Source organism: Falco cherrug, chromosome 1 (genome assembly GCF_023634085.1).
Source record: "Falco cherrug isolate bFalChe1 chromosome 1, bFalChe1.pri, whole genome shotgun sequence".
Classification (NCBI taxonomy): domain Eukaryota; kingdom Metazoa; phylum Chordata; class Aves; order Falconiformes; family Falconidae; genus Falco; species Falco cherrug.
In genome coordinates, this window is record NC_073697.1 from 22,516,463 (window position 1) to 22,542,959 (window position 26,497).

Here is a 26,497-nt window from a genome sequence, read left to right on the forward strand (position 1 = left end):
TTATTCAGTGCCTCTCTGCACATTTGTGTAACTTATATTGCTTATGCTAGTTTAACCTCTAAGAGTAATGCAAGGCAGCCAGAGCCTCAGGAATTTGAAACAATTTACTGCCTTTGTACCGCACCATTGCGCAGAGCAGCATCCTGCCTCCCTCCTAAAAGCATTTTTCCTACCTTGATGAAGTGCTGCCTGCTGGTTAGTGTCAGTCTGAGTGCTGTAGCTCACTTTTTGTCATAGAAAGTATTAAAACAAGGCTCTTTCTCTTTTATTCACCAATTTTGCTCCGAGCACTGCAGGATGGGACAGTCCCTGGTTTTCACTGTTTTCCTCACTCTTGCCCTCAAAGCTGGTTCTGAAGCCTTTTTGGGTCCACAAAACAGCACAGCAAAGCAGTGTGACAGCACTGGGTATCCCAGTACCAGCCTTGAGGCATGCAGCAGCATGGTGCTAGCTCAGCACATTTCTAGACCATTGCGTTTTCTATGGAATGACGCATCAGCACAAAAACAAGTTTTGTGTCCATCGATGCTATAAACATGAACAGTTAATACCCATCTCCTTTTGTCTCAATGGTTTTGGAGGTGGCAAAGAGTTAGATAACTGTTTTATCCCACGTATGATGCATCATATCTGGTGGGTGTGTGTGTGTGCTTCAAAACAAGATCAATGAAGCAAAAGAAGTCAAGAGAGATGTCCAAGAACTTTTAACTCCACGAAGAGTGATCAATTGTTTATTTTGGACTGCAGCCTAATGAAACTCTTAAAATAACCTAATATCCATTTCCTATAAGTACCTTTTTACATTAAAAAATCTTATTAAAGTTCAAGTTTAAAAATGTCAACAAGAGCAAGTAGATTTACTTGCATATTTATTTGCAGCAATAACATTAAATTGCTGCAATAGTATTAAATGCCATTGACAGACCCTTTAGCACTTATCAAAAACCACTTCAGAGACAAGATTATATTCCCTATCAACATTTCCTATAAGTGTTTTCCTTTTCAGCATTTTAAAATAGTTTGCAGGAAGCACTTGTCACGTTTTGAGGAGCTGAACTTTAAACTAGAAAGGATCAGTTTGTGTTGGGGTTTTGGCAGGGGAAAAGGTCAGTAGATTGGAAACCCAAAGAAGACGATTCATTACCTTGCTTATAAGTTTCTGGGCTACTACACGCGGACATGCCCGAAGTTCAGGGCCATTTTAGCGTTTGCTCCAGTTATGTCAAATACTGGCAATTATAAAATGTATGGGCACTGGCATCCACAAAGTCAAGCCGACAAGAAGGAAGAACTTGTACAGTTGCCAATCTTTGTTCAACAGAGGCTCAGAACAGAAAGAAAGTGAAGAATAAATTACGTTTTGTGGAATAAAGTGGGCCCAGTGCAACCACACTGCAGATGGGCCATAAGGGACACTTTCTCTTAAGTTCCATCCGCCTTCACTGTATAGAAGCACTAAAAGCCTTATCAATAATTTAACAAAGTAATGGACATGTTTTTGAACACTGTGGGCTGATGCTTAAAGAAGCACCACATTGGCAGAGAAAGACTGTGAAAGTGGAAAGCTTGTGGCTTTTATTCTGTAGTTATTTTGAAAGTCAGGACAACATGGTGTGCTACAGACACAGTATTCTTGCCAGCAGCGCTTTCTTCTGCTAGAGCTCAAACCTGGGACTGCACAGCGGCAAAGTACTGAAGGGCAAACTTCATCTGCAGCTGGTAGCAGCGGTTTGAGTTGGGAAAGCTCTTTTTAGTCAGCAGGACTGAGCCACATGGATCAGCAATAGCAACCTTCCCAAGACACACTTGGACATTTTGCAGCCCTTTTAGGCATAAAGGTCCCAAGTTTTGACACTCAGCACTTCCCACCAGTTTAGCTGCTGGACAGGCTGGCTGCCACCCAGCTGAGATAAGTGTTTCCAGGGCTCTAACTCAGGGACCAAGGTGCCAAGCAGTCAACCTGGCTTCCCAGCCATAGCCTGTCCCTGGCAAGGGCAGCATACACCTTGACATCTCCAGCACATCTAACACATACCTCAGGCTTTGAAGGACTGCAGCCTAAGTATTGTCCTCAAATCTGGGTTCCGCAAGGCATCACTCATGCTACATCCAGCTTCCTTCAAGACACAAGGTGGGGAAAAAAAAGAAAGAAAAAGCACTCACTGACCTGAGCATGCACCATGGATGCTGGAGACCTGGATCTTCCGCTGCAGCTCTCAAAGGAGGAAGGCGCACGCACTGCACCCTCTCCAGCAGCTCTCTCTTGGCTGCCTGCACATCATTTTATAAACTCACACCTAGCCACAGCTGTGCTTACAGTTCCCATCCTAATCATCCAAAAAGAGACTCACCTGGATGTAGATACCTATCTGCAAAGCAAAATCAGGTGTCCTTGCTGCTGCTGACTTATCTCTTCACAGTCCGATGCTTCAGGCCCCCACATATGCATCACTTATACCCCCACCCCACCCCTGCCTACAGCCTTGCATCCTAGCTGAGTAATGCAGGTAATGCATGTGGCTGAGCAGCCTGGCTATGGCTCACTCCAGTCTTCAGGCACCAAGCCTTCCTGAGGCTTTACAAACCAGCTACCTAATTGAAAGCAGGCACAAAAAGGCTGGGAGATAGAGTACTGAGCCTACATCCCTTTGCTGAACCCATTCCAGCCTGAAGGTGAATGGATTGCTGTCTGTGGTCTTCCCAAAGCCAGTGCTTTATTTTCCTTTCCCAGAAATTTTCTACGTTATGGCAGGGCAGAAAACTTCCCACCAGCATATTTCGGAGTTTGCTGTAACAAACATTACATCTCCGATTTTTTACTTCATGTCAAGACCTCCTTGGAGCATGATATCATTACTAAGTTCACTGCCTGACACGCTGTTCTGTTTAATTGCTGTGGTCACATTAGTTAATTTGTGCTTTCTGTGATCTGCTGCGTATTATTGATTGTTGACTTCAGAGATGGTGCTGAAAAAGAAGAAAAATACACACTGTTCAGTTACTGCTATGATATTATTTTTTGATAACAGTGTAATTAAATTCCACTGTCCTTGCACATCCTATTTTAGGCCAATGTACTAAGTAAAACAGCCAAGTGACAACACTCAGGTTGATAGCATCTTCATAAAATGAAATTACAATCTACAAATGAACCAGCCCTTCCTTTGCAGCCATGAAACTGAGTTTAATCACCTCATGGGAAGAAAATCCTGGGGAATATATTCTTCACATTATTCTTACAAATTCTCTTTATCCCTCTGAAAAAAAAATTATGGGATCTACAAAGCAGTGGCCATGTAAAGGAGAACCATAGCAAGGCTGATAAAAAGGCAGAAGCTATATTGGCTTTAAGGAGAAAGCAATGACAGTGATCTTTAGCTGAGGTACCATCACTCACAAAAGCATGACATTTTTACATTTCAGAACTTACTCACCTACTTACCGACACACCATTTGAAACAAACTAGCTGACAAACTGCATTCAGAGGAGACAGCGAATTAGTCAGATTTTCCCGTTAATTCCATAATAGCAGCCCTGAAATTAGGCTTTGCCTACACATCCGAGGAGCGGAGACCTGGCTCCCTCAGAGGTGCTGGGGACTCCTAACCAAGGTGTCACGTATGCCAGTGCATCCCCTGCCCAGGGATGGGGAACAGGGAAGTTCAGGAGGCATGCAAGAAACAATTTTTATGTTGTTTGTAAAAAGAAGTCAAAACAGAAGAACAAAAAGAAAACCTCTGAAAGCATCTCCTGAATGCCAGCCCATGGGGAGCCCATGAGCAATACATCCCTTCAGATAAGGGCTTTTAAAGAAATGGTACATACGTGACACGTTTGGAGGTTTCACCCTAGCAGAGAGGCTAGGAAGTGCGACTAGTTTAACATTTTCATCATCTTCTTTTGGGTTTGGGTGGTGGGAAGAGGGTTTGGCAAAGCTTGCAGTAACCCCCCTGCCTGCCCTTCCAGCCAGACGCTGCCATCTCCTCAAGTCCTGTGACTGAAAGGTTTCTCTTGCCTCCCAGATCAGCATCTTCATGACCCATTTGTCTAACTATGGGAACGACCGCCTGGGCTTATACACCTTTGCGAACTTAGCCAACTTTGTTAAGAGCTCAACTAACCTGAAACTGCAGACGTTGCCCCCGGTTCAGCTGGCTCAGAAGTACTTTGAGCTCTTCCCGGAGCAGACGGACCCTCTTTGGCAGGTAATGTCACTTCCTCTTCCTCCTCCAATTACAACCTGTTTCTTGAAGTCAGAATCTTTGCCTGTAAAAAAAAATAATTAAAAATCCCAGTTCACATTCATATATGTTTTTTCTCCCTGCATGCCTTCTCAGATTATTTAAATTTTCTCTGTGAGGGCACTGCTTTCGGCTAGAATTGGATTAGCTTGCACTCACCCCAAACCAGGCATGGTAAAAGCACCTAACTGACATTTATTTGAGAATAAAGGCCCCCTTCCCAACCCTCCTGTCTGCAGCTTTGCTCATGCATCACACTGTGTTAACTGATGGTGTTGCACTGTCAGTAAGATGCTCTTAGCCAGCCAGTAGCAAGAGCTGTCCCAAGGCAAACGCAAATTCATTGCACCCCTTTACGGGAAATGGTTGAGGTTGGATCACTGCAGCTCCAAGGAGGATTTCCCACCATCTGAACCCCCTTCAATGAAAAAGCAAGGAAAAGGGAGGGCAGGAGGGGTCAGCACAGCAAATGCAGAGCGCAGCAAATGCAGAATGGGCAGCTATTTTAAGAATGGAGAAGGGTTTCTGCACAAACTATTTTCTCTCTCTGTTTCAAATGCACAATAGTGCTGCTTGTAATCTCAACACTGTAATTTCCTAATCTTTGTTACACATATGTGGCTCTTCTCTTATTCAGCATATGACATGTCATGATGTGCTTTTAGCTATGCAGGCATAAATCCAGAGTGATGCTGTGAAGATCTGTGCAGTTATTTTGGGCTTATGCTGGCAAAAAGAAGCCAAAAATTTCCCTATTATTTTTGGCCCAGATGCAAAAGAAGTATAAATTTATAATATTTCCATTGAATTTAGTGATGTGGCAGTGATTCACATCAGTTAATGATTTTCTCCATTATATTTTGTTAACTTTATTCACTAGCAAACTGTATCTTCTATTACCAGCCAATACTATGCAAAAGCATTATCTATATAACTGCTTTAAAGAGCAGTCTATCCTAACCGTTTCTGTGGGGTCTTTTGTTCACACGTTTTTATTTTGCATTCATAGGTAGTAAAAAGATAAGAAGATGAATAATATCCCATATTTCTATTTTGTCCTTCCTTTTGAGTTCTTATGTAAATTAAAATTGGCACTAAGTCCTATGCATCTGAAACCATTTTGTCACCTAAGAAAGTAATGCCTTGAAGCTATTCAAACAGAGGTTTCCATTTTAACCTCAAATGAAAACTTGACTAAATCAATGTTTTAAACTTTTTTTTCTTCTTTTTCTTTTCTTTCTTTCTAATGACTGAACCTAATCCTCAGTCATGCAAAACTATTATATATACAAGTTAAATTTTAGTCAATGAGACCACATAAATGCCTACCTATGTGCCTATGGGCTCTGAGATGGTGAAATGAGCCTGACCAGCAGAGGAAAGGAAGCGCAGTACTCTCACAGGCTGTGGGTTTTGACACCAATCCTTCCAGGATCTGCACAACTGTGCAGCATTACTGACTTCACTGGGACCCCTGGGAGGGTTGGTCCTGAAAGATGGACACTAGGAGTTTGGTGCCTGTGTGCCCTGCTTCCGCAGATAAATACCAGAGTGCTCAGTATCATTCAGGAGCAAACCCTTAGGAGGAAACGTGGGATTTTACTACTTATTGTAAGGCTCTGACATTAGTGCATACCATTTAGATCCTGCAAGACTCATGTGCATGCAAACATTGAGGATACCCCCAGCATGATGTACACAACCACCTTTTCTTCTTCAGAATCCATGTGATGATAAACGACACAGGGATATTTGGTCCAGAGACAAAACTTGTGACCACCTACCCAAATTTCTTGTGATAGGACCCCAGAAAACAGGTAAGAAGCAATGAATCTGTAACCGAGACTAGCCCCCCAGTTTTGTATCTCTGTATTTGTGTCCTGTAAACTGAAGCCAACTCCCTACTATAGAGATGGTGCACTCCTGATCCCTATGGGATTCAAACAGTAACTCCTTCACTGCCAACAGAAAGGGACGACTGTAAGATTGCATTCAGTCACCACAAAAAAAAACCCCATACGCTGTCAGGCTGCCCTATGTTAAGATTGTTATAAAGTTCTTTGACAAATTATTTCAACATCATTTGAGACCTTAATTGACAATAAAGGTATTTACCGCCTTGCAGAGCTCTGAAGGTCTCAGGGCATTATTTCAAGTAAGCCACATTCTGCCACTCCCAAGACAGTTATTACTGTTGTGGAAATATTGCAGAAAGTGGGTGCTGAGGCAAGGAAATAAATGACAAATCCGAGACCATATAGAAATTCTGCAACAGCGAAAGAGACAGCAGGTCTTGATTCATAGTTCAATGGTAGCTTGCATAACACAAAATCTTTGAAGAGCAAGTTTAAAGACACATCCTCCAAAATCTCATTTACCACCATATATTGTTTCCAGTTGGTTTTGTCAAACAAATAACAAAAAAGTACTGTTACTGGGATTTTAAAGCATACGTATTACATACAGGTTTGTTAGCTTTGAAATAGACAATTTATTCCTCAGTAGCAGACCCCCAGGAAAAATACACAGAGGACAAAAGTGCAGTACTGGGAGTAACAAAAGCGTAATACCACACTTAGCGCTTTTGAAAAGTTTTGTGCAACATGAATGGTTTGAAAACAGACGTGCTCAGGCCAAATTCCCTCACTGGTTACATACACAGTCAAGCAAGTAATGTCATCAACAGCAGTATCATGCATGCATCAAGAGAGCAGAACTCAGAGTTTGGGAATGGGAAGAGTCTGACGAGCAGAGAAGCCTGCACGTATTCCCTCCTCCCTCTGAAAGCCCCTTGTGCTTACACAGGGATTTCATCAACAGGCAACTTTCTTACAAAAGGAAATCTAATTTTCCTGTATATTTCAACGTGCATTCATTTAAAGTACTTACTTGAATGAATGAAGTCAAAGGGGTTTTCTTCTATTTCCTAATGGCATCTCTTTTTTGTTGTCATAGGAACAACAGCGCTTTATTTATTTCTTCTGATGCATCCTTCCATTATCAGTAATCTCCCCAGTCCAAAAACTTTTGAAGAAGTTCAGTTCTTCAATGGAAACAACTATCACAAGGGAATTGATTGGTAAGAAGAATAACAAAAAAGAAGTGTTCGTTCTTAATACATGGTAAATCACAATAGAACAATTACAGAAGCATGTATTGCTTTTACTAGTTTTGCTTAGGAAAAGCGTTTTTGTGAGGCTTTCCTTTCCACGGGGAACAGCAGTTCTCATCCTTGTGTGAAAACTGAAATACAAGGCAAACGTCACACTACACAGAAACAGATTCATCCTGAGCAGTTTTCCTTGCCCACGTACGTCATGGAGAGCGTGCAGAGCAAACAGGGCTGACCAATAAAAGCAGGCTCTCCCCACAGCTCTGAGGCCTGCTCCTCGGTTCCAGGTGTCACGAAAAATAAAGGGAAAGAAGTGCTTGGCCTTTGTTTTTTCCATGCTGCATAAAGAAAGAGATCACCCATGGCTATCATAGAGTGCGTGGTGCAATCCACTTGGAGGAGTGGGGGAGGGGGATTTCTCCTCTGCAGCCCTTCACACAACATGTAGAGGAAGAGGCTGGCCTCTTGGAGACCCCACCACCACACTTCACCGAAATTGGCCTGCATGTTCAAAAGTCAGCAGGGTCCTGGGTGCCCCCACGTACTTTGTTTCCATAGACCAAAAAACAGTTAGTCTCTCCAAAACTGGAAGTTCCCAGAGCGCTCAGCAAATCTAAAAGGACTAAAATATGCCTTCAAAACAATTCCACCTTTTCCTTATTTGAATTCTTCACCTTTTCAGTTGAACCTGCTGTTTTGCTTCCCATCAATTTTAAGTGGAAAAGACCATTCAAAGCCAAAATTCAAATCTTGCATTCTGAAAATGTCTAAATGAAAAGATTTGTCGGTTCCAAAAAGAAGTATTTCAACAATGTTAAAATTAAATGGTTGACATTTTGAAGCTTTTACCATTTTTTTTCACCAGCAGCTAAACTGGTGAAAGATATCCCTTTGACATTGAACTTAGTAGCAAAAATCCCATCCATCCAAGGAAAAAAACCTAGTTACTTGACTTCATGGAGGCTTTAGCCATTACCAAGCATCACAGAATGTAAGAGCCAAGATGTGTTCCCCCTGCTCCAGTTCTAGAGTGAGCTGAGAAATTCCATTTTGCTTCTTGAGAATTACGTCTGAAAATTCACCTTTTCATCTGCCATGAAATGGGAAGCACAAGGATATGACCCTCTTGTGATACTGCTAATTCTAACAAGTTCCTTCACCTCCCAGGTACATGGATTTCTTCCCCACTCCTTCCAACATTACCACCAACCTCGTCTTTGAGAAAAGTGCCAACTATTTCCATTCTGAGGAGGCCCCTAAACGAGCTGCTTCCCTCATCCCCAAGGCCAAGATCATCACCATCCTTATTGACCCATCCGATCGGGCGTATTCCTGGTACCAGGTACAGACATTGCCTTAGAGAAATGAACAGTGAAATCAGTGGCAGGGGATGATGGCCAGCATCAGTGGGAATTTGTGTCCTTGAGCAAGAACAGGATTATATTGCAAAGCATTTGCACTGTGTAGAAGTGGAAGGATGCTGAATGCCAGCTTTTGCAGTTGGCTCCTGTGACACCAGTGTCATAAATGATGAAACTTCTCAGCACAAAGCTGCCACCAGCTGTAAACAAACAGTTTAATCTCAATTACAGCTGACACTGCATAGAGGAAAAGCAGTGTTCCTCGCCCAGGGAGATATACGGGGGAAAATGATCTTGTCCTAGCTAGAAAATCAGAGCTCTTGATGCCGAGAATCTGGTACCTCGTGCCATCCTCCAACATGTAAGCTGAGTGATGTGCGGTGCTGTGCAAATGTATGCAGTGTCTTCTAAAGTTTCCAAGGAATTAAAAAGAGCTGTGTTTGGAGAGCTGGGGTTTTTTTTCCTCTCCTTGGAAACAAAAGAAAGCCTGTGCTTTTTTCTGAGGAAACTATAGGATGCCCTTTCTTGCCTTTTACTGAGCCCATACCTTTCCATAACAAAGTCTGCAATATTTTAAAAAAACGTATTTTTAGAGATGTATGTGAGATATGGTGTAGCCGTGCGGGTACAGGAAATACTAAAAGCAGTGTTAAAACAGACAATATTTAATATTGTTGCAATAAGCATAGAAACCACCACTTCTGATACTGTTGTTATGAGTTCTGCAAGGAATAAAACATGGCCAAAGGGTGCAGTTTGCAGATACCCTTTGTAGTATCTCATTTGCACCTTTAAAACTACCGATGCAAGATGCAAAGCAGTAAAAAAAATTTGTTCCTACTTTGGCAGAATTTGGCTCCTCAGCTCCCTTCCCATCTGTCCCATGAGGGCCCTTGATTGAGTGGTGGTCCCATCCTGCTTCCCTGCCCCCTGCTCCTACCCAGCAGAAGTGGCACTGGGGGGAAGCCGAGGGGCTGCAGCAGGGCTGGCCATGCCAGCACAGCCCTCCCGGCAGCTCTGGGGAGGCTTGTGGCTTAATCTCCAGCTTCCTTGTGATATGTGTCTAAATATTTCCTGTCAGCATCAGCGATCCCATGAGGACCCCACTGCCTTGAAATTCAATTTTTATGAAGTCATTACATCCAGCCATTGGGCGCCCTCGGAGATAAGGACTCTCCAGAAGAGATGCTTGACACCCGGATGGTATGCTGTCCATATTGAAAGATGGTTAAGTCATTACCCTGCTTCACAGGTAATTTCCAACCTGTTGTTCCACCAAGCTCATCAACTCTCGGAAAGTCCCCAGATGAGTATGGCCTCATCATTAGAAGTGATGGGGTATTTCCCACTGGAACTCAGCTATCAGGAAATGCACATTTGACAAGATCAGGATATTTGGCAGAAGTATGCTTATTTTTCTGTCTTCTGATTGAAAAGATGCGACAGGAAAATGCTATGAACTGGCCACACGGGTTTGATAGGGGACTTTGGGCTTTTCTTCCAGGACCAGCCCAGGTTCTCAAGGCTTCTGGGTCCCAACATACAAGCAGCTGCAGCATGAGGCATTGTGGGAAGATCTGAGAAATTAATTTAGAAAATGCCAGGGCTTTTTCTAAAAAGAAATTTCATTCTGCTTTCTACTCGGTCCCTTTCATAGAAAACTCCACATTTCTTTGACCCTGATATGGAATTAGCCTTTCTGAGTGTTAAAGCAGAAATTCTTCTTTTGCCCCATCTTCCTTTAGATGTTTTATTGAATTGTCTTTGATGATCTTTCCCATGAAAAATTTATGTAAACATATAGACCTAAAGAATATTCTATTTACTAAAAGAAATTGTTTACATATATAAACCTAACAAACATTTTAGTACTACAAAATGTATGCATAGGCACTCTTTACCCTTGGACATGGTCCATAGCTGAGTTCATATGTCTACCTACCATAAAAAAAAAAAAAAAAAAGTTGTAACAGGGTGTTTAATAAGCAAGCATAATGCGTATCTGCAGAAATTGTTCTATGTGGGACGGAGTTTTGTTGAAAAGACGTAGAACTGAGTGTTTCCTATTTAGTCAGGGACCTGGAAAACCAAAAAGTAATAGAAGCTCTGTCTTTTTGCAGTCCTCACTTTTCTTCTTATGCAGTATCAGCTGTACTACAAAGAGGAGAAACAGGTCAATCCCATTTCCAAGAGAAAGGACAAAGTCTCAGTTAGTTCTTGACTTTCTTCTTTCATCTCTGGCCTTTCTGTACTTTCATAAATGGGGAAGGAGTACTGCCAAAGCAGCTGAGCTTGCAGCAAGGGCCAGCCCCAGGCAGTATTGCCCTAGGAGCAAACAGGGCACGTCTCCTCAACATCCACCATGTCCCAATTTATTCCTCCAAAGGATAAGGGGCTGTCCCGGCACATTCAGAGCATGCAAAGAGTGCTGAACATCCCGTGCCATTACCTGTGCCCTGCCTCTGCCCTCACCCAGGGCTGCTGCCCCCTCTCACAAAGCTCTCTCCCTTTCTCCTGCCATAGCAAAGAACAAGTGCAGCCCTCGTATTAAACATTCAGGGGCACATTGACATATTTCTTGTAAAACCTGTAACCACTCATGTTTCTTAGTTACAGTGATTAATTTTACAAGATACACAACAAAATGCACTCATTCTTAATAAGGTGCACACAGAGAGTGCACTCACGGTGCTTACTAATGGGCACTCAGTAATGTGCATTCACTTGGTCTGTGCACTCAAAAACTTAATAATTCATAATAAGCCTTCACCATAAATATAAAACACGTCTGCCCAGAATAGTTATTAGTAATACTCCTTGGTACTCCAGTAGACTTTTGATACATTGTCTTAACATTTGCTTGTGGAGGTCAATGTACCTTTACATCACATCAATCTTTAATTAAAAACAAAACAAAACAAAAAAACCCTTTGCTAATAATTTTGCAAGCCCATATGATTGATAGGCTGTTGGTAAGTTTTAAATAAATTGCTACAGTATAGCTTTTGAACATCTAATTGTAGTTTCTAAACATTTAATGCTAAGATATATATGTAAATATAAATATATATATATATATAGAGAGAGAGAGAGAGAGATATGAGCTTTTTGTTCTTTTTCTTACTCCATGCCTCCATGTCAGATTTTCAACGGACACATTGTAAACCTCAATAATACTTTTACATTTCTTCCTTAGCTCTATTTCTCAGAATTCACTGAGACTTGGGTTTGGCTTGTGAGATGTAATTCTGAATTCAAACGATGTGCACACAGAGTTACAAGGTGCCCACCCACACAGATTCAACATAATAAAGAGAAAAGTAAATCTGGAAAGAGGTTCATCCATAAGATTGCTGTTAGCACTGTGGAAAGTCACATGCTAATCTAAAACTGTGTTGTCACAGAAGGGAAATGATGTCATTCTTTTGTTAACCTTAGTCCTGTTTCTAAACAGCTAGCATATTTACCCCTACAGTTCCTTATTATTGATGGACAACAGCTAAGAAGTGACCCAGCTACTGTGATGGATGAAGTTCAGAAGTTTCTTGGAGTCTCTCCTCATTATAATTACTCTGAAGCTCTAACGTGAGTCAGTTCTTTATTATCTGCCCGATGGGATCATGGTGTACAACCCCTCCTACCAAGATCACTTGATCATTAATTACAAACAAACAAACAAAAACCACATTAAAAGAACTGATAATTTTGCAGAGCTTGGGGATTTCTTCATGTTTAACACCCATCCACTTTTCCCTTCACTTGCACACATATAATACATTACAGAATTTAATTGCATGGTTGCATACATTTCCACTTTGCACAACACACACAACAAACAACGGCTCAGTATTTTGTATTAGATACAGAACAAAGGTCCAGATTCATGTCAAAAATGTCTGCTAAGTTGCAGTGTTCAATCGGAGGTGCCCAGGACTTGATTTTTCAGGGTACCTAGTTTTGCTTTCGTCGCTGCACTGTTTAAAATGTACGCTCAGAGGTGATGTGAGTTGCACATGTCAGAGCTCAACACACATTTGCACATCAGCCTGATGGACCTTATGACAGTCTCCAGGAGCTGAAGCCCACTTACTGTCAGGTGTGAAAAGTTTGGCTTAAACGTTTTTATCATGTTCATGTAGGAGTCTAGTGACAGAAATTGGATTAGAGGCAGTCAGTATGATAAAATTCATCTGGTGGCATGGTTTCTTTGATTGTTTGCTTTTAATGTGGACCAAACATATCATTCCCTAATCCCATTTTCATCTATGATTGAGCCTATTCTGCCCAGAATTCAGCCTGTACACTTAAAGTTTGGTAAAATTATAAGCTACAAATAGTAGATCCCTAACCTGGAAGTGCTTGTCTCAAGCACAGCACGTGGAGCCTGGGGAGAAGCTCGTATTTGCTGATGAAGCACAAAACCCTGAGCTTGAGCAGCCTCGCCGTTCGTGGCCCGGGGTGTTGGTGCCAACACTGCAGTGCCCCACAGAAGCCCAGTCAAGGTCCCCTTTGCCCTTTGCCTTCCCACAGCCTTTGGTTCAAATCTAGCAAAGGCGGCTGTGACGAGCCCGGATGACATTTCTCATTCTCGCTACCCGGAGGGTGAGGCTTTCCCCCATGAAAGGGAACCCGTGGCCTGGGTGGCACGCTGTCTTTGACATTCCTCAGTTCCCCACAGGAAGGTGAGTCTTGGCAGGGGTGGGAGTGGGCTGAATTTCTCTCTCCCCTCTTAGTCCAGCAGAAAATTGTAAGAAGCTTTTGATCTGAGCCTCTCCGTATGAGGAGCATCATCTCATTACAGCCCAGAGCGTTGGGCTGGGAGAGCCCTGGGACATCCATGGGCTGACAAGTCTGGCTCTGCAGCAGAGGTTTTCCCAAGTCAGTGTTCAAGGAGAGAGCACGAGCTTGCACATGGGGTGGGAAGTAGAAAAGCCTGTACCTCACCTTTGCTGCAGGCTGACATCACGAGAAGTGTGGGAAAATGAGACCATGGACTTCCCACCTACCCCACACTGCCTCCACACTGCTTATGATTATCGTTTAACGTTTCCCCCGCTGGGAGGGTTATGTTGATGTTTATTTATATAATAGGTATAAAGTGAGAGCTGAGCACTTGCGGTTCTTTGGGTCTTAATAATGTTGCAGTGCCACAATTCTTTTCTAAAGGAAAGAATTTGGTTTTCAAAATGTAATTTTTTCAGTCTTTGGTTTCCAAAGTGGATGAAATAGAGGAGGAGTTTGAATTCACAACTGAACTACTGGTGTTTGAACAACTGCTGCTGCACATCTGCAGCGCCTTCTGCTAGGTTTTTAAAAACCCACACCCACAAACATATATCTTCCTTTCTGAAACTAAATTAAAGGTGGGGGAGTCACACACCAGGAAAAATTTTGGTCTTTCATATTTGTTTGGATAGGAAAAATGGATTGTAAACAGATCTATAAAATTATGCAATCACTGTTTAGAGGCATCAAGAATGCAAATGTGCCGCAGAAGCACATAGTTCTCTACGGCTTTAGGATGGAAAAGGAAAAAGGCATTAAACAACATGGTTGTTTTATGGTAGGACTGTCAAAGTAAAAAAGATTGCATAGGATTGTTCCTAGTCATTACTGCCTAATAACTGTATACAATACATTTTTAAAGTTGTCACAATGCAGCCTAAGGACCCAGTCCTGCAAACACTAGTGAGCAACAAGTTCATCACCCTGAGTAATTACGTGAATGTCTTATAGGGGAGTAAAATCAAGCCAGGCAGAAGGAAGGTACTATTCAGAGCTACGGAAAAAGAGCAGAGGGGAGGCAGAGGCAGGGCTCGGGCACCTGCAGAGAAGCCCACATCACACAGGGTTAGTAGGAGCCACAGCTGAGATGGGCAACTAGGTCAGTGCTTCTTACACACACTGCTAAAGAGAACCTAGGTTCAGGCTGGAGATAAGGAGGAAATTTTTTACAATGAGGGTGGTGAAACACTGGCAGAGGTTGCCCAGAGGGGTGGTCAATGTCCCATCCCTGGAAATGTTCAAGGCCAGGTTGGATGGGGCTCTGAGCAACCCAATCTAGTGGAAGATGTCCCTGCTGACTGCAGGGGGGGTGTGGGCTGGGTGAGCTTTAACGCTCCCTTCCAACCCAAACCATTCTGTGGTTCTGTGATTCTATGACCTGCACTCTTTATTAGAGTAGTGAAAACAAAGAGGGGGAAACAACTAACGCTGAAGGGCTTTCACACATAACGCTGTCAATAGAAAGCCGTTGGGATCCCGCACAGTGCTGGGAGAGGGAAACTAGCCAGTGGTCTTCATGACATTCCCACTACAGCACTGAAGAGATGTTTCCCACCTCTCCCCCACCCACTCATTTTCATAGGGGTTTACAATTTTTTACATATCTTATTCCCATCTTAATGAACAGAAAACTAGGACACATGGGACTGAAGCTACAAAAGACCTTCCCTTTTAATCATGGCGTGGCCCTACCAAAGCTACACTGGCTGCTAGGAAGATACATTTCATGCCTGACCTTCTCAGTTGACCCACGGTCTCAGGCAGCGTGGGCCAGTGGTTCCTTTTTTTGTTTTTCTCAGCAGGCAGCAGAGGGAGGCAGGACAGAGCTTGGCTCTGGCAAAGGGCAACCAAATTGCCGCTTCTTCTAGCCCAGCTCATCACACCATGCTCCACCCGCAGGGGCAGCTCCACACGCAACCTCATAGGGAACATCTCCCTGCATTTGCCTCCTGTGAACAACAGGAGGGAAAGAACAAGACAGGGTTAGGGGAGCCCGCTTAAGTTAATGTTTTCTCTTGGAGAGCTGCTGCATTTTGTTGGAGAATAAGAGAAAGGCCCTCATGGTGACACAGCCTACCTGTGACCTCACTGGCACCCTCTCCGCCTCTAGCATCGGGTGCTGGCTTCCCAAGAAGCCAGTGGGCATACGGGTGTCCCGGTTCAAGCCTGCATCTCCCACGGCCTTGCTCTGCAAGGGAAGGAAAGGTGACTGGGCCTGGAAGGGAGTTTTCTGCTGACTGCTGTAAAAAGCTCACTTGTACCTTTAGCCTTAAGGCTATCGCTATTTTTAAATAAATAACTCCTGTTGTGCCCAATTACATTTTCAGGAGGCCTGAGAGTTTCATAATACCTGAACGCAATGGGTTGAATTCAGCCCGAGCTGTCCTACCCTCTTTTCCCCTACCCAAATTTGTACATTTTCTTAATAATGTTCATTATGCGCCTTCTGGGGTAGAAATACTGTTTGGGGCATAGTTTTGCAGTTTTCCTTTTACTCAGCACACTATATTGCTGCTTCTCTTGGGAAATCAATGTAAGCCAGCTAAAGTACTTCACGATGCAATGAGCAGATGGAAAAGGCCGAAGTAGAAATGAATCTATCATCAATATATCCATTTAATCAATGATTTATTTATTTTTAATTGATACAGCTACCGAGCCAATTTAGGAAACGCGTGTCAGGCCTGCAATAATAGGCTGGGCAAAAAAAACCCAACCCAAACATAAAGAAGGTTCACCTTTCTCCAGAAATTAGTTCACTTATGTACAGCAGCAAATTGCAGGTGCACCCGTGTCATACAGGTAGACCCAGGGCAAAAATGTAGTCTGTAACTAATTAACTCCGTGTTCCAGCCAATTATACTTCATCCTTTTCAAACATCTGCTGAATAGCAGAAATGCGAACCTTTTCAATGTTTTATGCATGCTGCAATTCCCATAGCAATAAATTCAAAACTTAACGCTGCGTGTTGTTCATTCCTTAGTGAGTACGTGGTTTAAAGCCTTAATCTGAAATTCCTATATCTTTGGATTTTAGACATCAAAATCAAATTGCATATTTCAAATAAGACCGCTAAGACAGTGTTTATGCTATAATGCCATCTTTGAAATGAAAATGATATTTAGAGCTAATGATATGGAACAGCCAACTTCTCAGGTGCAGTTAAATTATCAACAGCCAACTGGCGGTTCTTTCAGCAGACCTGAACGTTGCTTATTTCACTCAAAAATCAACATAAAACATCGCAATATTGTATTTCTCATTATTTTGTAGTCATGCAACACACACGCTTTTCTGTATAAATAGGCTTAGGGATAACTATGCCTGCTGAAGTCACCAAATAGATCAGCTTGCCCTTTTTAGCTCTTCTCACCTTGACCATGCTGACCTACGATAGCATCAGCTCCAACTGGCTGTACGGAGACCCTTCCTTGAGCACAGCTGATAATGTCCTTGAGAATATAATGCATCTCATTCCAGGAAAAGACCCGATTAGTAATTTTCTCAACAAAATGCTCTTCGTTCAAGTGTCAATTGATCAAAACATTAACATCCCACAGGGATACGCAGAGCAGTCTGACGTGAATAAAATCTCTGACCAAAACCAGACAATAAAATATGAGCCACAGTGTGGAGTGGGGCCATGTAAGATCCTTGAGACTGAGGCTCAGGACCTTGACCAGTACCCTACAGATCAACATTTAAGTCCTGTACCCTATATGCTGGACAAGTAGAAGGAAAATTAGCTAGTGTAGGTAAAGCACAATGTGAAAAACTTCTTGCCTTGAGCCACTCCCAAGGCAAATTTGTGGGAAAACAAAATGTAAATTCCCAAAGCCTTCACAAGAGAAGAAAGCTGTTTCCCACCCTGTCCTCGCTATTTCAGTCACCCAGAAAGATAACGATTGTTGGCTGACACTTATGTCTCAGTAGCTGGGAGGTTCTACTGTAGTGAAGTCTTTCAAAAAGTATAATTCTCTATAGGTTTGACCCTCAGAAAGGCTTTTGGTGCCAGTTGTTGGAAGGAGGGAAAACAAAGTGCCTGGGAAAAAGCAAAGGTCGAAAATACCCACCAATGGACCAAGAGGTAAGGGCTTTCCAGAGGTTTACGTTAACATTTTTAAATATTGACCTGTGTTGGATTTCTAAAATAAATACACCTTTTTTTTTTTCCCTCTCCCACTGACTTGATATTTTTTAAAATCAGAAACTTTTATTGATCTTTGAATGACAGGAGATTAAGTGCCCCCTCTTAAGACCCCTTCTCTGGGAGCAGTGCACAGCTCCTGGGCAGGAGCACCTGCCAAAATCTGCCGTCTGGTGGCTTTCCTTCTTTGACTGTTGTTGTTTTTTTCCCCCCCACCCTTCTCAGTCTCGAGCGTTTCTGTCAAGCTACTACAGAGACCACAACGTGGAGTTGTCCAAGCTGCTGCACAGGCTGGGGCAGCCCCTGCCCTCCTGGCTGAGACAGGAGCTGCAGAAGGTCAGGTAGCACACAGGGGCAGGCGACCCAAACAAGGACGGGCGACCCAAACAAGGACGATTTCATTCACCGTCAAACCCCTTGCTTCTCCAACTCACTTGTGATCGTCAGTAGAGGACCTCATGAATAATGCTCTTTCTATTAAAAAAAAAAAAAAGAAAAAAAGAAAAAAAAAGAAAAAAAATCCAAAAACCCACAGAAGAATAAAAAACCCAAACCCAACAACTGTTTATATGCACGTGCTGACAGTTATTAGCATCGACCCCTTTTGTCAGCTTCCAGGAAATAATACAGAGCTACATGGCATTACTCTTTATCCAGACCGGGATCTGTGCATAGCCTAGTTCCTCTGTTCACCGGGAGGTACCAGAAACTGTGTGTAGGACGGATTGACTTCAGTGTACATGGCAAATTGCGGTCTGTCAGGACACAAGCAAAGGATGGGAACATCTCTCGCTGGACTGTGAGGTTGGTCATCTGCTGGGTTTTTTCCATGTTTGTTTCCACTGTTTTTTGACCCCCAACCCTGCAAGTTTTCCTATCATTTTATAGGGGAATATTCAGCACTTTTCAGTCGGGACCCCCAGTGTTGATGATACATGTAGTACATAGATGTGGCACTTAGGGACATGGTTAGTGGTGGGCTTGGCAGCACTGGGTTAGCGGTTGGACTCAATGATCTCAAAGGTCTTTTCCAACCCAAATGCTTCTATGATTCTATTAATGTACCATCATTGTGGTCTTCATAGAAGAAGGTGGGCTAAATTCTCACCTAACCTGCTTCCCTGGGATTCCTGTAATAACTGATGACAGTCTGTGCTCTTTCTTCTGTTGGGTTCAGTTTGGGTATTATTTTACCTTCACAAGATATATCCTGATTTACTGGAGCCATGTAGGTTGTGTTGAGGTGCAAGGCAGTGAGGTGGCCCTCATCCCAGATCTCGGTGACACCTATTGCCTGTCTTTTGGATGTTCCTACTATGCCACCCTGATCAGCTTTTTCGTCACATCTGTTGGGCTCCTAAAGCAGCTGTGCCAGAGCTCCAAGATGTGAATTCGCATCAAATATTTTGTCATAATGCTATAGGGCTCCTTAAAACACTATCAAAACCTTTTAAAATCTAAGCAGGCCATGCAAGCAGTGTACTAACAATAACCTAATATTGACAATTTTGTGTCCATCTGGAAAGAAATGTTTTTGCTCTGAAGCTTTCAAAGTAAAAGATTGGGTTAGTCATTTAGAGTCTCAGTCTGCAAGCTACTATAGAAAAAAACCCACCTTTAATGATCAAAGGTATTTGTTAAGGTTTTGGGGAAAAAAAACAACTACTACCTGTTGAAGAATAGATTCTTTCTATAGACTTTAATGGAGTTGAAAGGACAAGCATATCCACTATGCAACACACACACACACACACACATATATATAACGCTCACATTTTTCTGCCTGCATATCTACCTACCGTATATCTAGATCAGATGTACATTTAGTTTCAAATATCTGCCTTTTGTGCTAATAGTAAATGGAAAATATCATCATTATGAACTGTGCTTTCTTCTCATATCTGTGTGGGAAAGGTCGACAAGAGAGGGCAGAAACTCATCGGGAAATTTAAGCCGAGGGAACAAATACCATTTAGGCATTTTAGCCTTGTAACACGCCTTCTCAAGAAGACAAAAGCTGGCGAAGCTTTGCTACATGTTCTTTGTTCAGAACATCCTACAAAATGGAGTAGTTTACAGTTTTCAGACTTCCCTGTCTTAGTTCCTAGGTACAAGCCATTTCAGGTGCTGCAGGAGCTTTGTGCTTTCCCCTCCCCATGAATCTGATCCTTACCTCCTAGCTCAGGAGACAGAACTGGATGTTGGGGTTGCACCATCAGTTCAGATTAGCGAGAGCTAGCCTTGGTGAGCACAAATCAGTGCACATCATGGACCGTGGCCTTCAAGAGCACTTAACCGAATTAATTTAGGCTTCTGCATACCTCTCTTATTATTCCCAAACTCCTAAATCATGAGACTGTCCAGCAAGATCATTACACTAGCTTATTTGGGATTGACAAGTTCAGCGCTTCCCAGAGCTATTCTGGTGCCAGCCACCCTGCTTCCAGCTCGGCGGTGGCACTTGCAGTGAGTGTCTCCAACAGCAACTGCCTGCCACAGCGTTTCCTCCCACCTGGCCTCCACCACTGCCCCTCTGAGCACACCTGGCTGCTTCCATCAACACTATTCCAGCCCTTTTCCAGGTCCCAGCACTTCCCTGGTCTGGGTCCCTCACCCATGCGAGGAGCTGGTGCTGCCCTCCTTGGTCCCCCACACACAGCCCACTGGGTTGCACAGAGGAGATGCTGAGGTACACCCAGCACCAAGTCCCTGCGTGGCCCCTGGTGCTCACGCTCTCCACCTCAGCCCTCACTCCTTCTGCAGAAGGACCCACAGGAGTGATGGGAACAGGGCAAAGACAGGTACCCCCAGCCCAGCAGCTGCTGCAGGAGCACAACGTGCCCAACCCCACCAGTGCAGCACCAGCCTACTGGCACAAGGACACGCACAAAGATACAGGAAAGCACGTAAGACAGGCATCGGCCAGTCTCACATTTGCTTTTAAATATTGAAATGGGATTCATCTCACATAAGTGAGACATCTACTTTATTTTATAGGTGATGAAGGGAAATAGCACTTCTAGGGCACCATTCATCTCATCACAAAGCAGACTTCTTAAATGAGTGAGATTAATCTTGCTTCTTCCTCTCTATTGATTGTAAAAGGACAATAGACAACTCGTTCAGGGGAAGAGCTCAGCTGTATAGGTCTCTAAAATTAGGTGAGCTGAAAAGCAGATGGTATTTTATCTCACAGCTGTAGTTGCTGAAAAGGGATAAGAGGGAGCTGGGAGGGTCTGGGGGAAGGTTTGGATTTCGTTTTCCTGAAGTAATTTTTCTAGTTCTTATATTTTTAACTAGGAGGAGTCTTCAAAATAAGCTAGGGCAAACTAAATGTCAAACAAAAGGATCATTCTGTGGGGCTTTGATGGCTTTGGGTTGTTTTTTGTGGTGGCCAGGGAGGTCAGTTACATACAAATTCACACTCTTTTGACTTTTAGCACCAATAATGCCAAAGTTTACTAGTCCAAGAAGAGTTTTGGATAAGTAAGGCTTGGTCAGAGAAGAATATCTAAATAGACCACTTGATAAAATTTTAGCTGTTAAAATGCGTTTATGAAAAAAAAAAAAAAAGGAATTAATTATTTCCAACTCTCAGCTCTGTAATAGCATCATGTCCTTAAAACATACCCGATATTTTTATACCTCATTGTTATTTAAGTTTGAATGAGCACCACATTTCTGAGAGATCTCATGTTCCATTGAAAACTGACATTTGAATTGACTTCATTATGTGTCATACAAAGACAAAATAACAGTATTTCAAAGCTTCATTCCTTCCACTTGTAATAGGACCCATCAACACAGAATTTCTCTGGACCACCATATTATAGAGCAGCCTTTGTGAACAAGCTGTAAACGATCTCATTTTCTTTTATGCCTTTCATATTGCTGACCACGTAATTGTTGGGACTCTTAAAGACCAGCAAAACAAACACAATAAAGGTGAAACATTTATTCATGTCAAGGGGGCTGTAGCTGGTAAAGATAATGCTGGCCCTTCTTTCCTATTCATAAGCTACAGTACTCATCTTCACAATACCTCCATGTGGGGCAGGCTGTAAATCAATAGGGGTTTGGCATACTGGAGGGCTGCAGCTGCAGTTTGCTCCATTCCCCTGGAAATACGGATTCCCGCAGAGGTTCAAAGGAGCCTTGCCACACTGAGGGCCTGACCTACTGTCTGTGAAGAGCAGTGGGAGTCTTCCTATTAATTCCATCAGACCCCAGCTGGCCCCCAAGAGCCATAAGTTTCATAAGGCACTATCCATGTGGTTCAAGTATCACACAGCCCTATCACTGCTAGAAACCCATCACTACTTTGATTTCTGTCCCTGAACGGTGATTTTTTTCCCCCACCTCTCTCGGTGGGTGCTTTGCCACAGTTGGAGCTGCAAGCCATCGCCCACCTCCAGCCTGCTGCAGGGCTGCACCGTGCCTGGTCTCGCCATACTATGCGGCTCACTCTCTGCTCCATCATCCCCACCTGGTGATGGGCCAGCCACAGGCATCAGGGACTATGGCAACACATGTGATGATCAAAGTGGGACTTTGGTCCTCAGAAAACCAAGTTTGTATAATTGAGGTTGTCTTTGAGCGAGAAGCAATCAGAACAGAATCCAAAACCTTCTAAATTATGCATTGACCTCTCAAGGTCTAAAATAAAGTTGCGGGATTAACTGCTCATAGATGTTTTCTAATAAAACAAATTTTCTCTCTGATAGGGAATCAGACTGCCTAGTGTCCCCAAAACAAATTAAGATGGTGGAATTATAAATTCTTGGGGGAGGAAAATGTTGCGTAATGAAAGCACTGATGAGTCCAGACTCTCTGATGTGATAATAAGGCAGCAGGGACGTGACCTGAATACAAAAATACAAAAGCAGAAGCTGGATATTTTCTCCTCTTCCTTCCCCCCCCCCCTCCTTTTCCTTCCCATTCATGTTAAATTTTGAGCCAGTGGAGCGCATCTGAAAAGCACGCGATGGCAGAGCCCGTGCGGGGTGGGGAGCATTATTAATCTCCAGAATGATCGGCTGAGAATAAATTTGGTGCAGGGTGCTCATTTCCCCTAAGCCGGACCACCTTAAAGGAAGACATCAAGTCCGAAGTAGTCATTTAGTTTCCATCAGTAGCAAATTATGTTTATAATGGGTTTTAAATTGATGTTTATAATAGGTGGGTGAGCGTGTGACAGCTGCGTAAAACAGGTACAACATAGGTATATAAATCAGCAGAGACCAAGTGTCTAATTTTATTGTAGTTAAGTAAGATTAAGTTTGCCCCTGGTGTCAGGAGCAGCTCTCTTTGCACATGCTATTTCGCTTTGCCTTTTTAGCTCTGGGGCTGCAGTGCCCTCTCTCTCTCGCCAGTAGATAGATACTTTTGCAAAGAGCTGAAATCTCATGTGATCACCTCACTGTACTCATCCTCATCGATACCAGATCGTGAAACACAGCTTTAACAGTTAGTCTGTCCGCGTTTACCGAAGTTCATACACCTCTGCATAAATCTGCCAGGAACCGATGCTTTGGAGACTTTTTTCTTATTTAAGCGTACGTTCTTGGGATAGGAATTTCCCTGTCAGACAACATTTCTTACATTGTCTTTGTTCTCTCTTTTTTCCTTCCAGTTCATCCTTCTAGCTTGACTGCAAAGGCGTGGACCTGTCTATGGATTCGATTCCTCCTTCACTATCTTACCTAGAAAAGCTACCAAAAATGAATGATTGGCAAGCAACACAGATTCTGAAGTGTTCAGTGTTCCAGTGACCGGATAACTTTTGTAAGACTTATTATCATTTTTGTAGTATTTCAAAACAAAAGACATCCTCCTGACAGAGCCGAGGAAAAACTTCACTGTCTTGCCCAAGCTCTTTTTTTTTTTTTTCCTTTTTCTTTCCCCTCCTACATGACGACAGCAAATCCAGTTGAACAAATACTTGGTGTCGAAAAAAAAGGAATCAAAATAAATTTTGATCATTCAAAGTATTTTTGTTGGGGGGGAGTAGGGTGGTGAGGGAGGTCAAAGTCTGTATTTGCTGGAATTGTTTTAAATAATTGATGTGCACACACCTTATTATTGGTTCTTCTCACTGCCGCAGAATAAACACTTCTGATGGTGTATTATAGAGAGAGCTTTTCTTCTTTCCTTAAACCCTCTTCCCTGTTTTCTGAGCCAAAATCTGCTCTTTAATAACCTCGGCCACATACTTCAAGCCCTACATTGCCTCAGTTTCTCCTGCCTCAGCAACTCCTCAAGGCTTTCACCCAGCCTCGACACAGCAGCCCTGATGCTGCGGGATTTACAGCATTGGCTGCACCAGCGCTGGGACTGCCATCGACCTCGTCCTCTGCCTCCCTCCCCCTCCTCCGCCTCCCAGGCAGGCAACATTAATTCAGGCAAGTCTGACACTTATGTATTTGTTGCACTGTGTAACACGCGTTTACGGGCCTGCCTTTCAAAAGCATTGCCTGCCTGCACCCGATGAAAGGTGAGGGTACGCCAGCAGCCCCGTGTAAAGGTCTTTCTCTAATTATCACACCAGGGTTTTTTTCTCTGTTCTGTTTGAAGAATCTTAAAAGGACTCGGTTTCAGCTGATGCAAATCATCTTGAAGGTGGCTCAAACCGTGCACTCAGAACTACGAGGTCACAATTTATCCCCTACCCCCTTAAAATATCATAATGCTTCTACTTTTTATTATAAAATATTCATTTGCTTTACAGATCTATGTCAGAATAAGGTTAAATCATATCAGAGGCAACTATTCTTAGTACAAACCTTACAGAATAGCAAATTATCCCTTGCTAGAGCTTTTATCGTTAAGCCAATTAGAAATGAAATTACAGACATCTTAATACCAGTTTTGGCTTTTTTTCTGGGTCTGCTCAGCGCTTTCAGGCAATGGAGACATGGTAGGTAAAGTTTTAAAATATATTTCAGGTCTTTCAGACTGGTGTTTTGTTGGGCGTTTTGGGGGTTGTTTTTGTTTTTGTTTTTTTTAAAAAAAAGATGACTCCTAGGCCCTTAGAAACTAAAAAGCAATCAGTTTTCTACCATAATTATTTGTTATCCATCAAGTCAGACAGTTTGGCACTTCTAAAAGCCCTCATGGACATTCTCCTGTCTGCTACTTTGGATCCCAAATGCCTTTATACATCTAAATGAAGAGATTACTGGGGCAGGGGGGGAGTATATATATATAGCCAGTTTTTCCCTGTCACTCACAGATCCCTGTCCTTTCTTGGCTACCTCTTGTACTTCCTTGGTATTCCCTGGGTGGGAAAGGAAGCCATCTGGAAATCGCGGCTGAAACCCACCAATGAACCTGAATGGGTTTTGCCCAAAGCAGAAATCTTCCCAGGTTCAGTAGAGGGGTTTTCTCCACGACTGACTTTACGGTATCAAAACAGAATGTAAAGATCAGCCAGCCAGGGTGAGTTTTATTTAGTAAAAGGATAGCAGAGTTCCTCCAAAAAATTTACCACTTCTTAAGTGGTAATTAAGGTTTAATTAAGGTTTGCATTTTCCCTTCTAGCTTCTGGAGACAGACTATTCCCTTCCAGACCTGGAAACCTGGAAGCACTAAATACACCTCTGAGCAGGCCATTTGTGAGAGGGAAGGAAGACCACTTTTTCACTCGTATAAATATCCAAATTCCAGTTAGAAATTTATTTATAAAATTACAGAAATGAATTCTACATGTAACTTGTATTTCCATTCATGAAGAATTAAAGACTTCTCAGGGAAAGCAGATAGGCAATTGCATGTTTGTCAGCTGCAGCTGTTGGGTGGGGAGAAAAACATTTAAAATATCTAAATAAACCCATATCTGCCGCTTTGTGTTCACAAAGCCATTCGTCCCGATACAAGCTAACACTAACCAAACACAGGCTACTTTTATGGTACTCATATTTCTTTGGGAACAGGAATGTGACATGTTAATACACAAATCCGTTTTCATCACAGAAGGTCAACTAGCTTTATGAGCTGCTGGTTAGAATCATCCCAGTGTTTTTTCAGAGGTTATTTTCAGCCAGAGGAAGGTCAGCAGTGGGTGGAGTGGGATTCCTTAATCTAACTTGCAATTCCATAAAATGCTATGGGGGTTGAAAAATGCACTTCATAATTTGGGAGATAATTGCATGCCATTCAATTGACTTTGTACTTGATACTTTTCTAACTCTGGCGTACGCTCTGCTGTCTTGCAGAACTTATCTATAAGGCACATTCCCTCTTGGGCAATTTAACTTCCCTTCCTAGTATGATCTGAACTACAAGAAAGAGCTGGATATATGACAGGATGAGTTTTTACAGAACTTATTGTGAGGCAGATATTTATTAACAGAGTTTTTCTTTATATTATTATTCTTTTCTTTAATTTTTTTTGTTTTGCTGTGTTTGCCTTGGCCAGGGAATCATCTCAGTATTAATCTACATGCCCTCCAAAGACACACAATTCCCATCAGCATCAATGACAATTAAATATTCTCATGAAGGAGAGAATAAACCCACCAACGGAAAATGTTATTTAATGACACTGTGGTTACAGCACATCTTCCTGCAGAGCTTTGTGTAATCACACCAAGTAAGCAAAGAAAAATTGTTCTGCAACGTGAAGCATTTAAAATTTCATAAGCAATCTGGTTTCGGGGGGGCGGAAAAAAAAAAAAAAAGAAGGCAAAAATCACCTTTCAAGTACCCCATCATGACTAGGGACTGAAGCGAGCCAGTGATCTTATTGATGTGAACCAATCAATCAAGACCCAAAACCTGGTGCAGTATTGCTCAGAGTGGGCAGGGAAACCATGCCTTCCAGCAGCTGGCACACCACCAACCCATGGTTT

General features: G+C 42.7%; 1 protein-coding gene across 5 annotated transcripts in view; it reads left to right on the plus strand.

The window, feature by feature from the left end:
- The window catches only part of LOC102051855 (bifunctional heparan sulfate N-deacetylase/N-sulfotransferase 4), a 160,981-nt gene extending 137,197 nt beyond the window's left edge, over positions 1-23,784 (plus strand). For all 5 annotated transcript variants that reach the window (XM_027797549.2, XM_027797547.2, XM_005433759.3 and 2 more), the window contains 9 exons: positions 4,024-4,206; positions 5,963-6,059; positions 7,198-7,321; positions 8,522-8,696; positions 9,797-9,967; positions 12,191-12,300; positions 17,486-17,588; positions 17,874-18,452; positions 23,281-23,784. In XM_027797549.2, coding sequence (XP_027653350.1) covers positions 4,024-4,206; positions 5,963-6,059; positions 7,198-7,321; positions 8,522-8,696; positions 9,797-9,967; positions 12,191-12,300; positions 17,486-17,588; positions 17,874-17,993 — 1,083 coding nt within the window. In that variant the 3' untranslated portion in view covers positions 17,994-18,452; positions 23,281-23,784. The remainder of the gene's footprint in view (positions 1-4,023; positions 4,207-5,962; positions 6,060-7,197; positions 7,322-8,521; positions 8,697-9,796; positions 9,968-12,190; positions 12,301-17,485; positions 17,589-17,873; positions 18,453-23,280) is intronic.
- Positions 23,785-26,497: the final 2,713 nt, after the last annotated feature.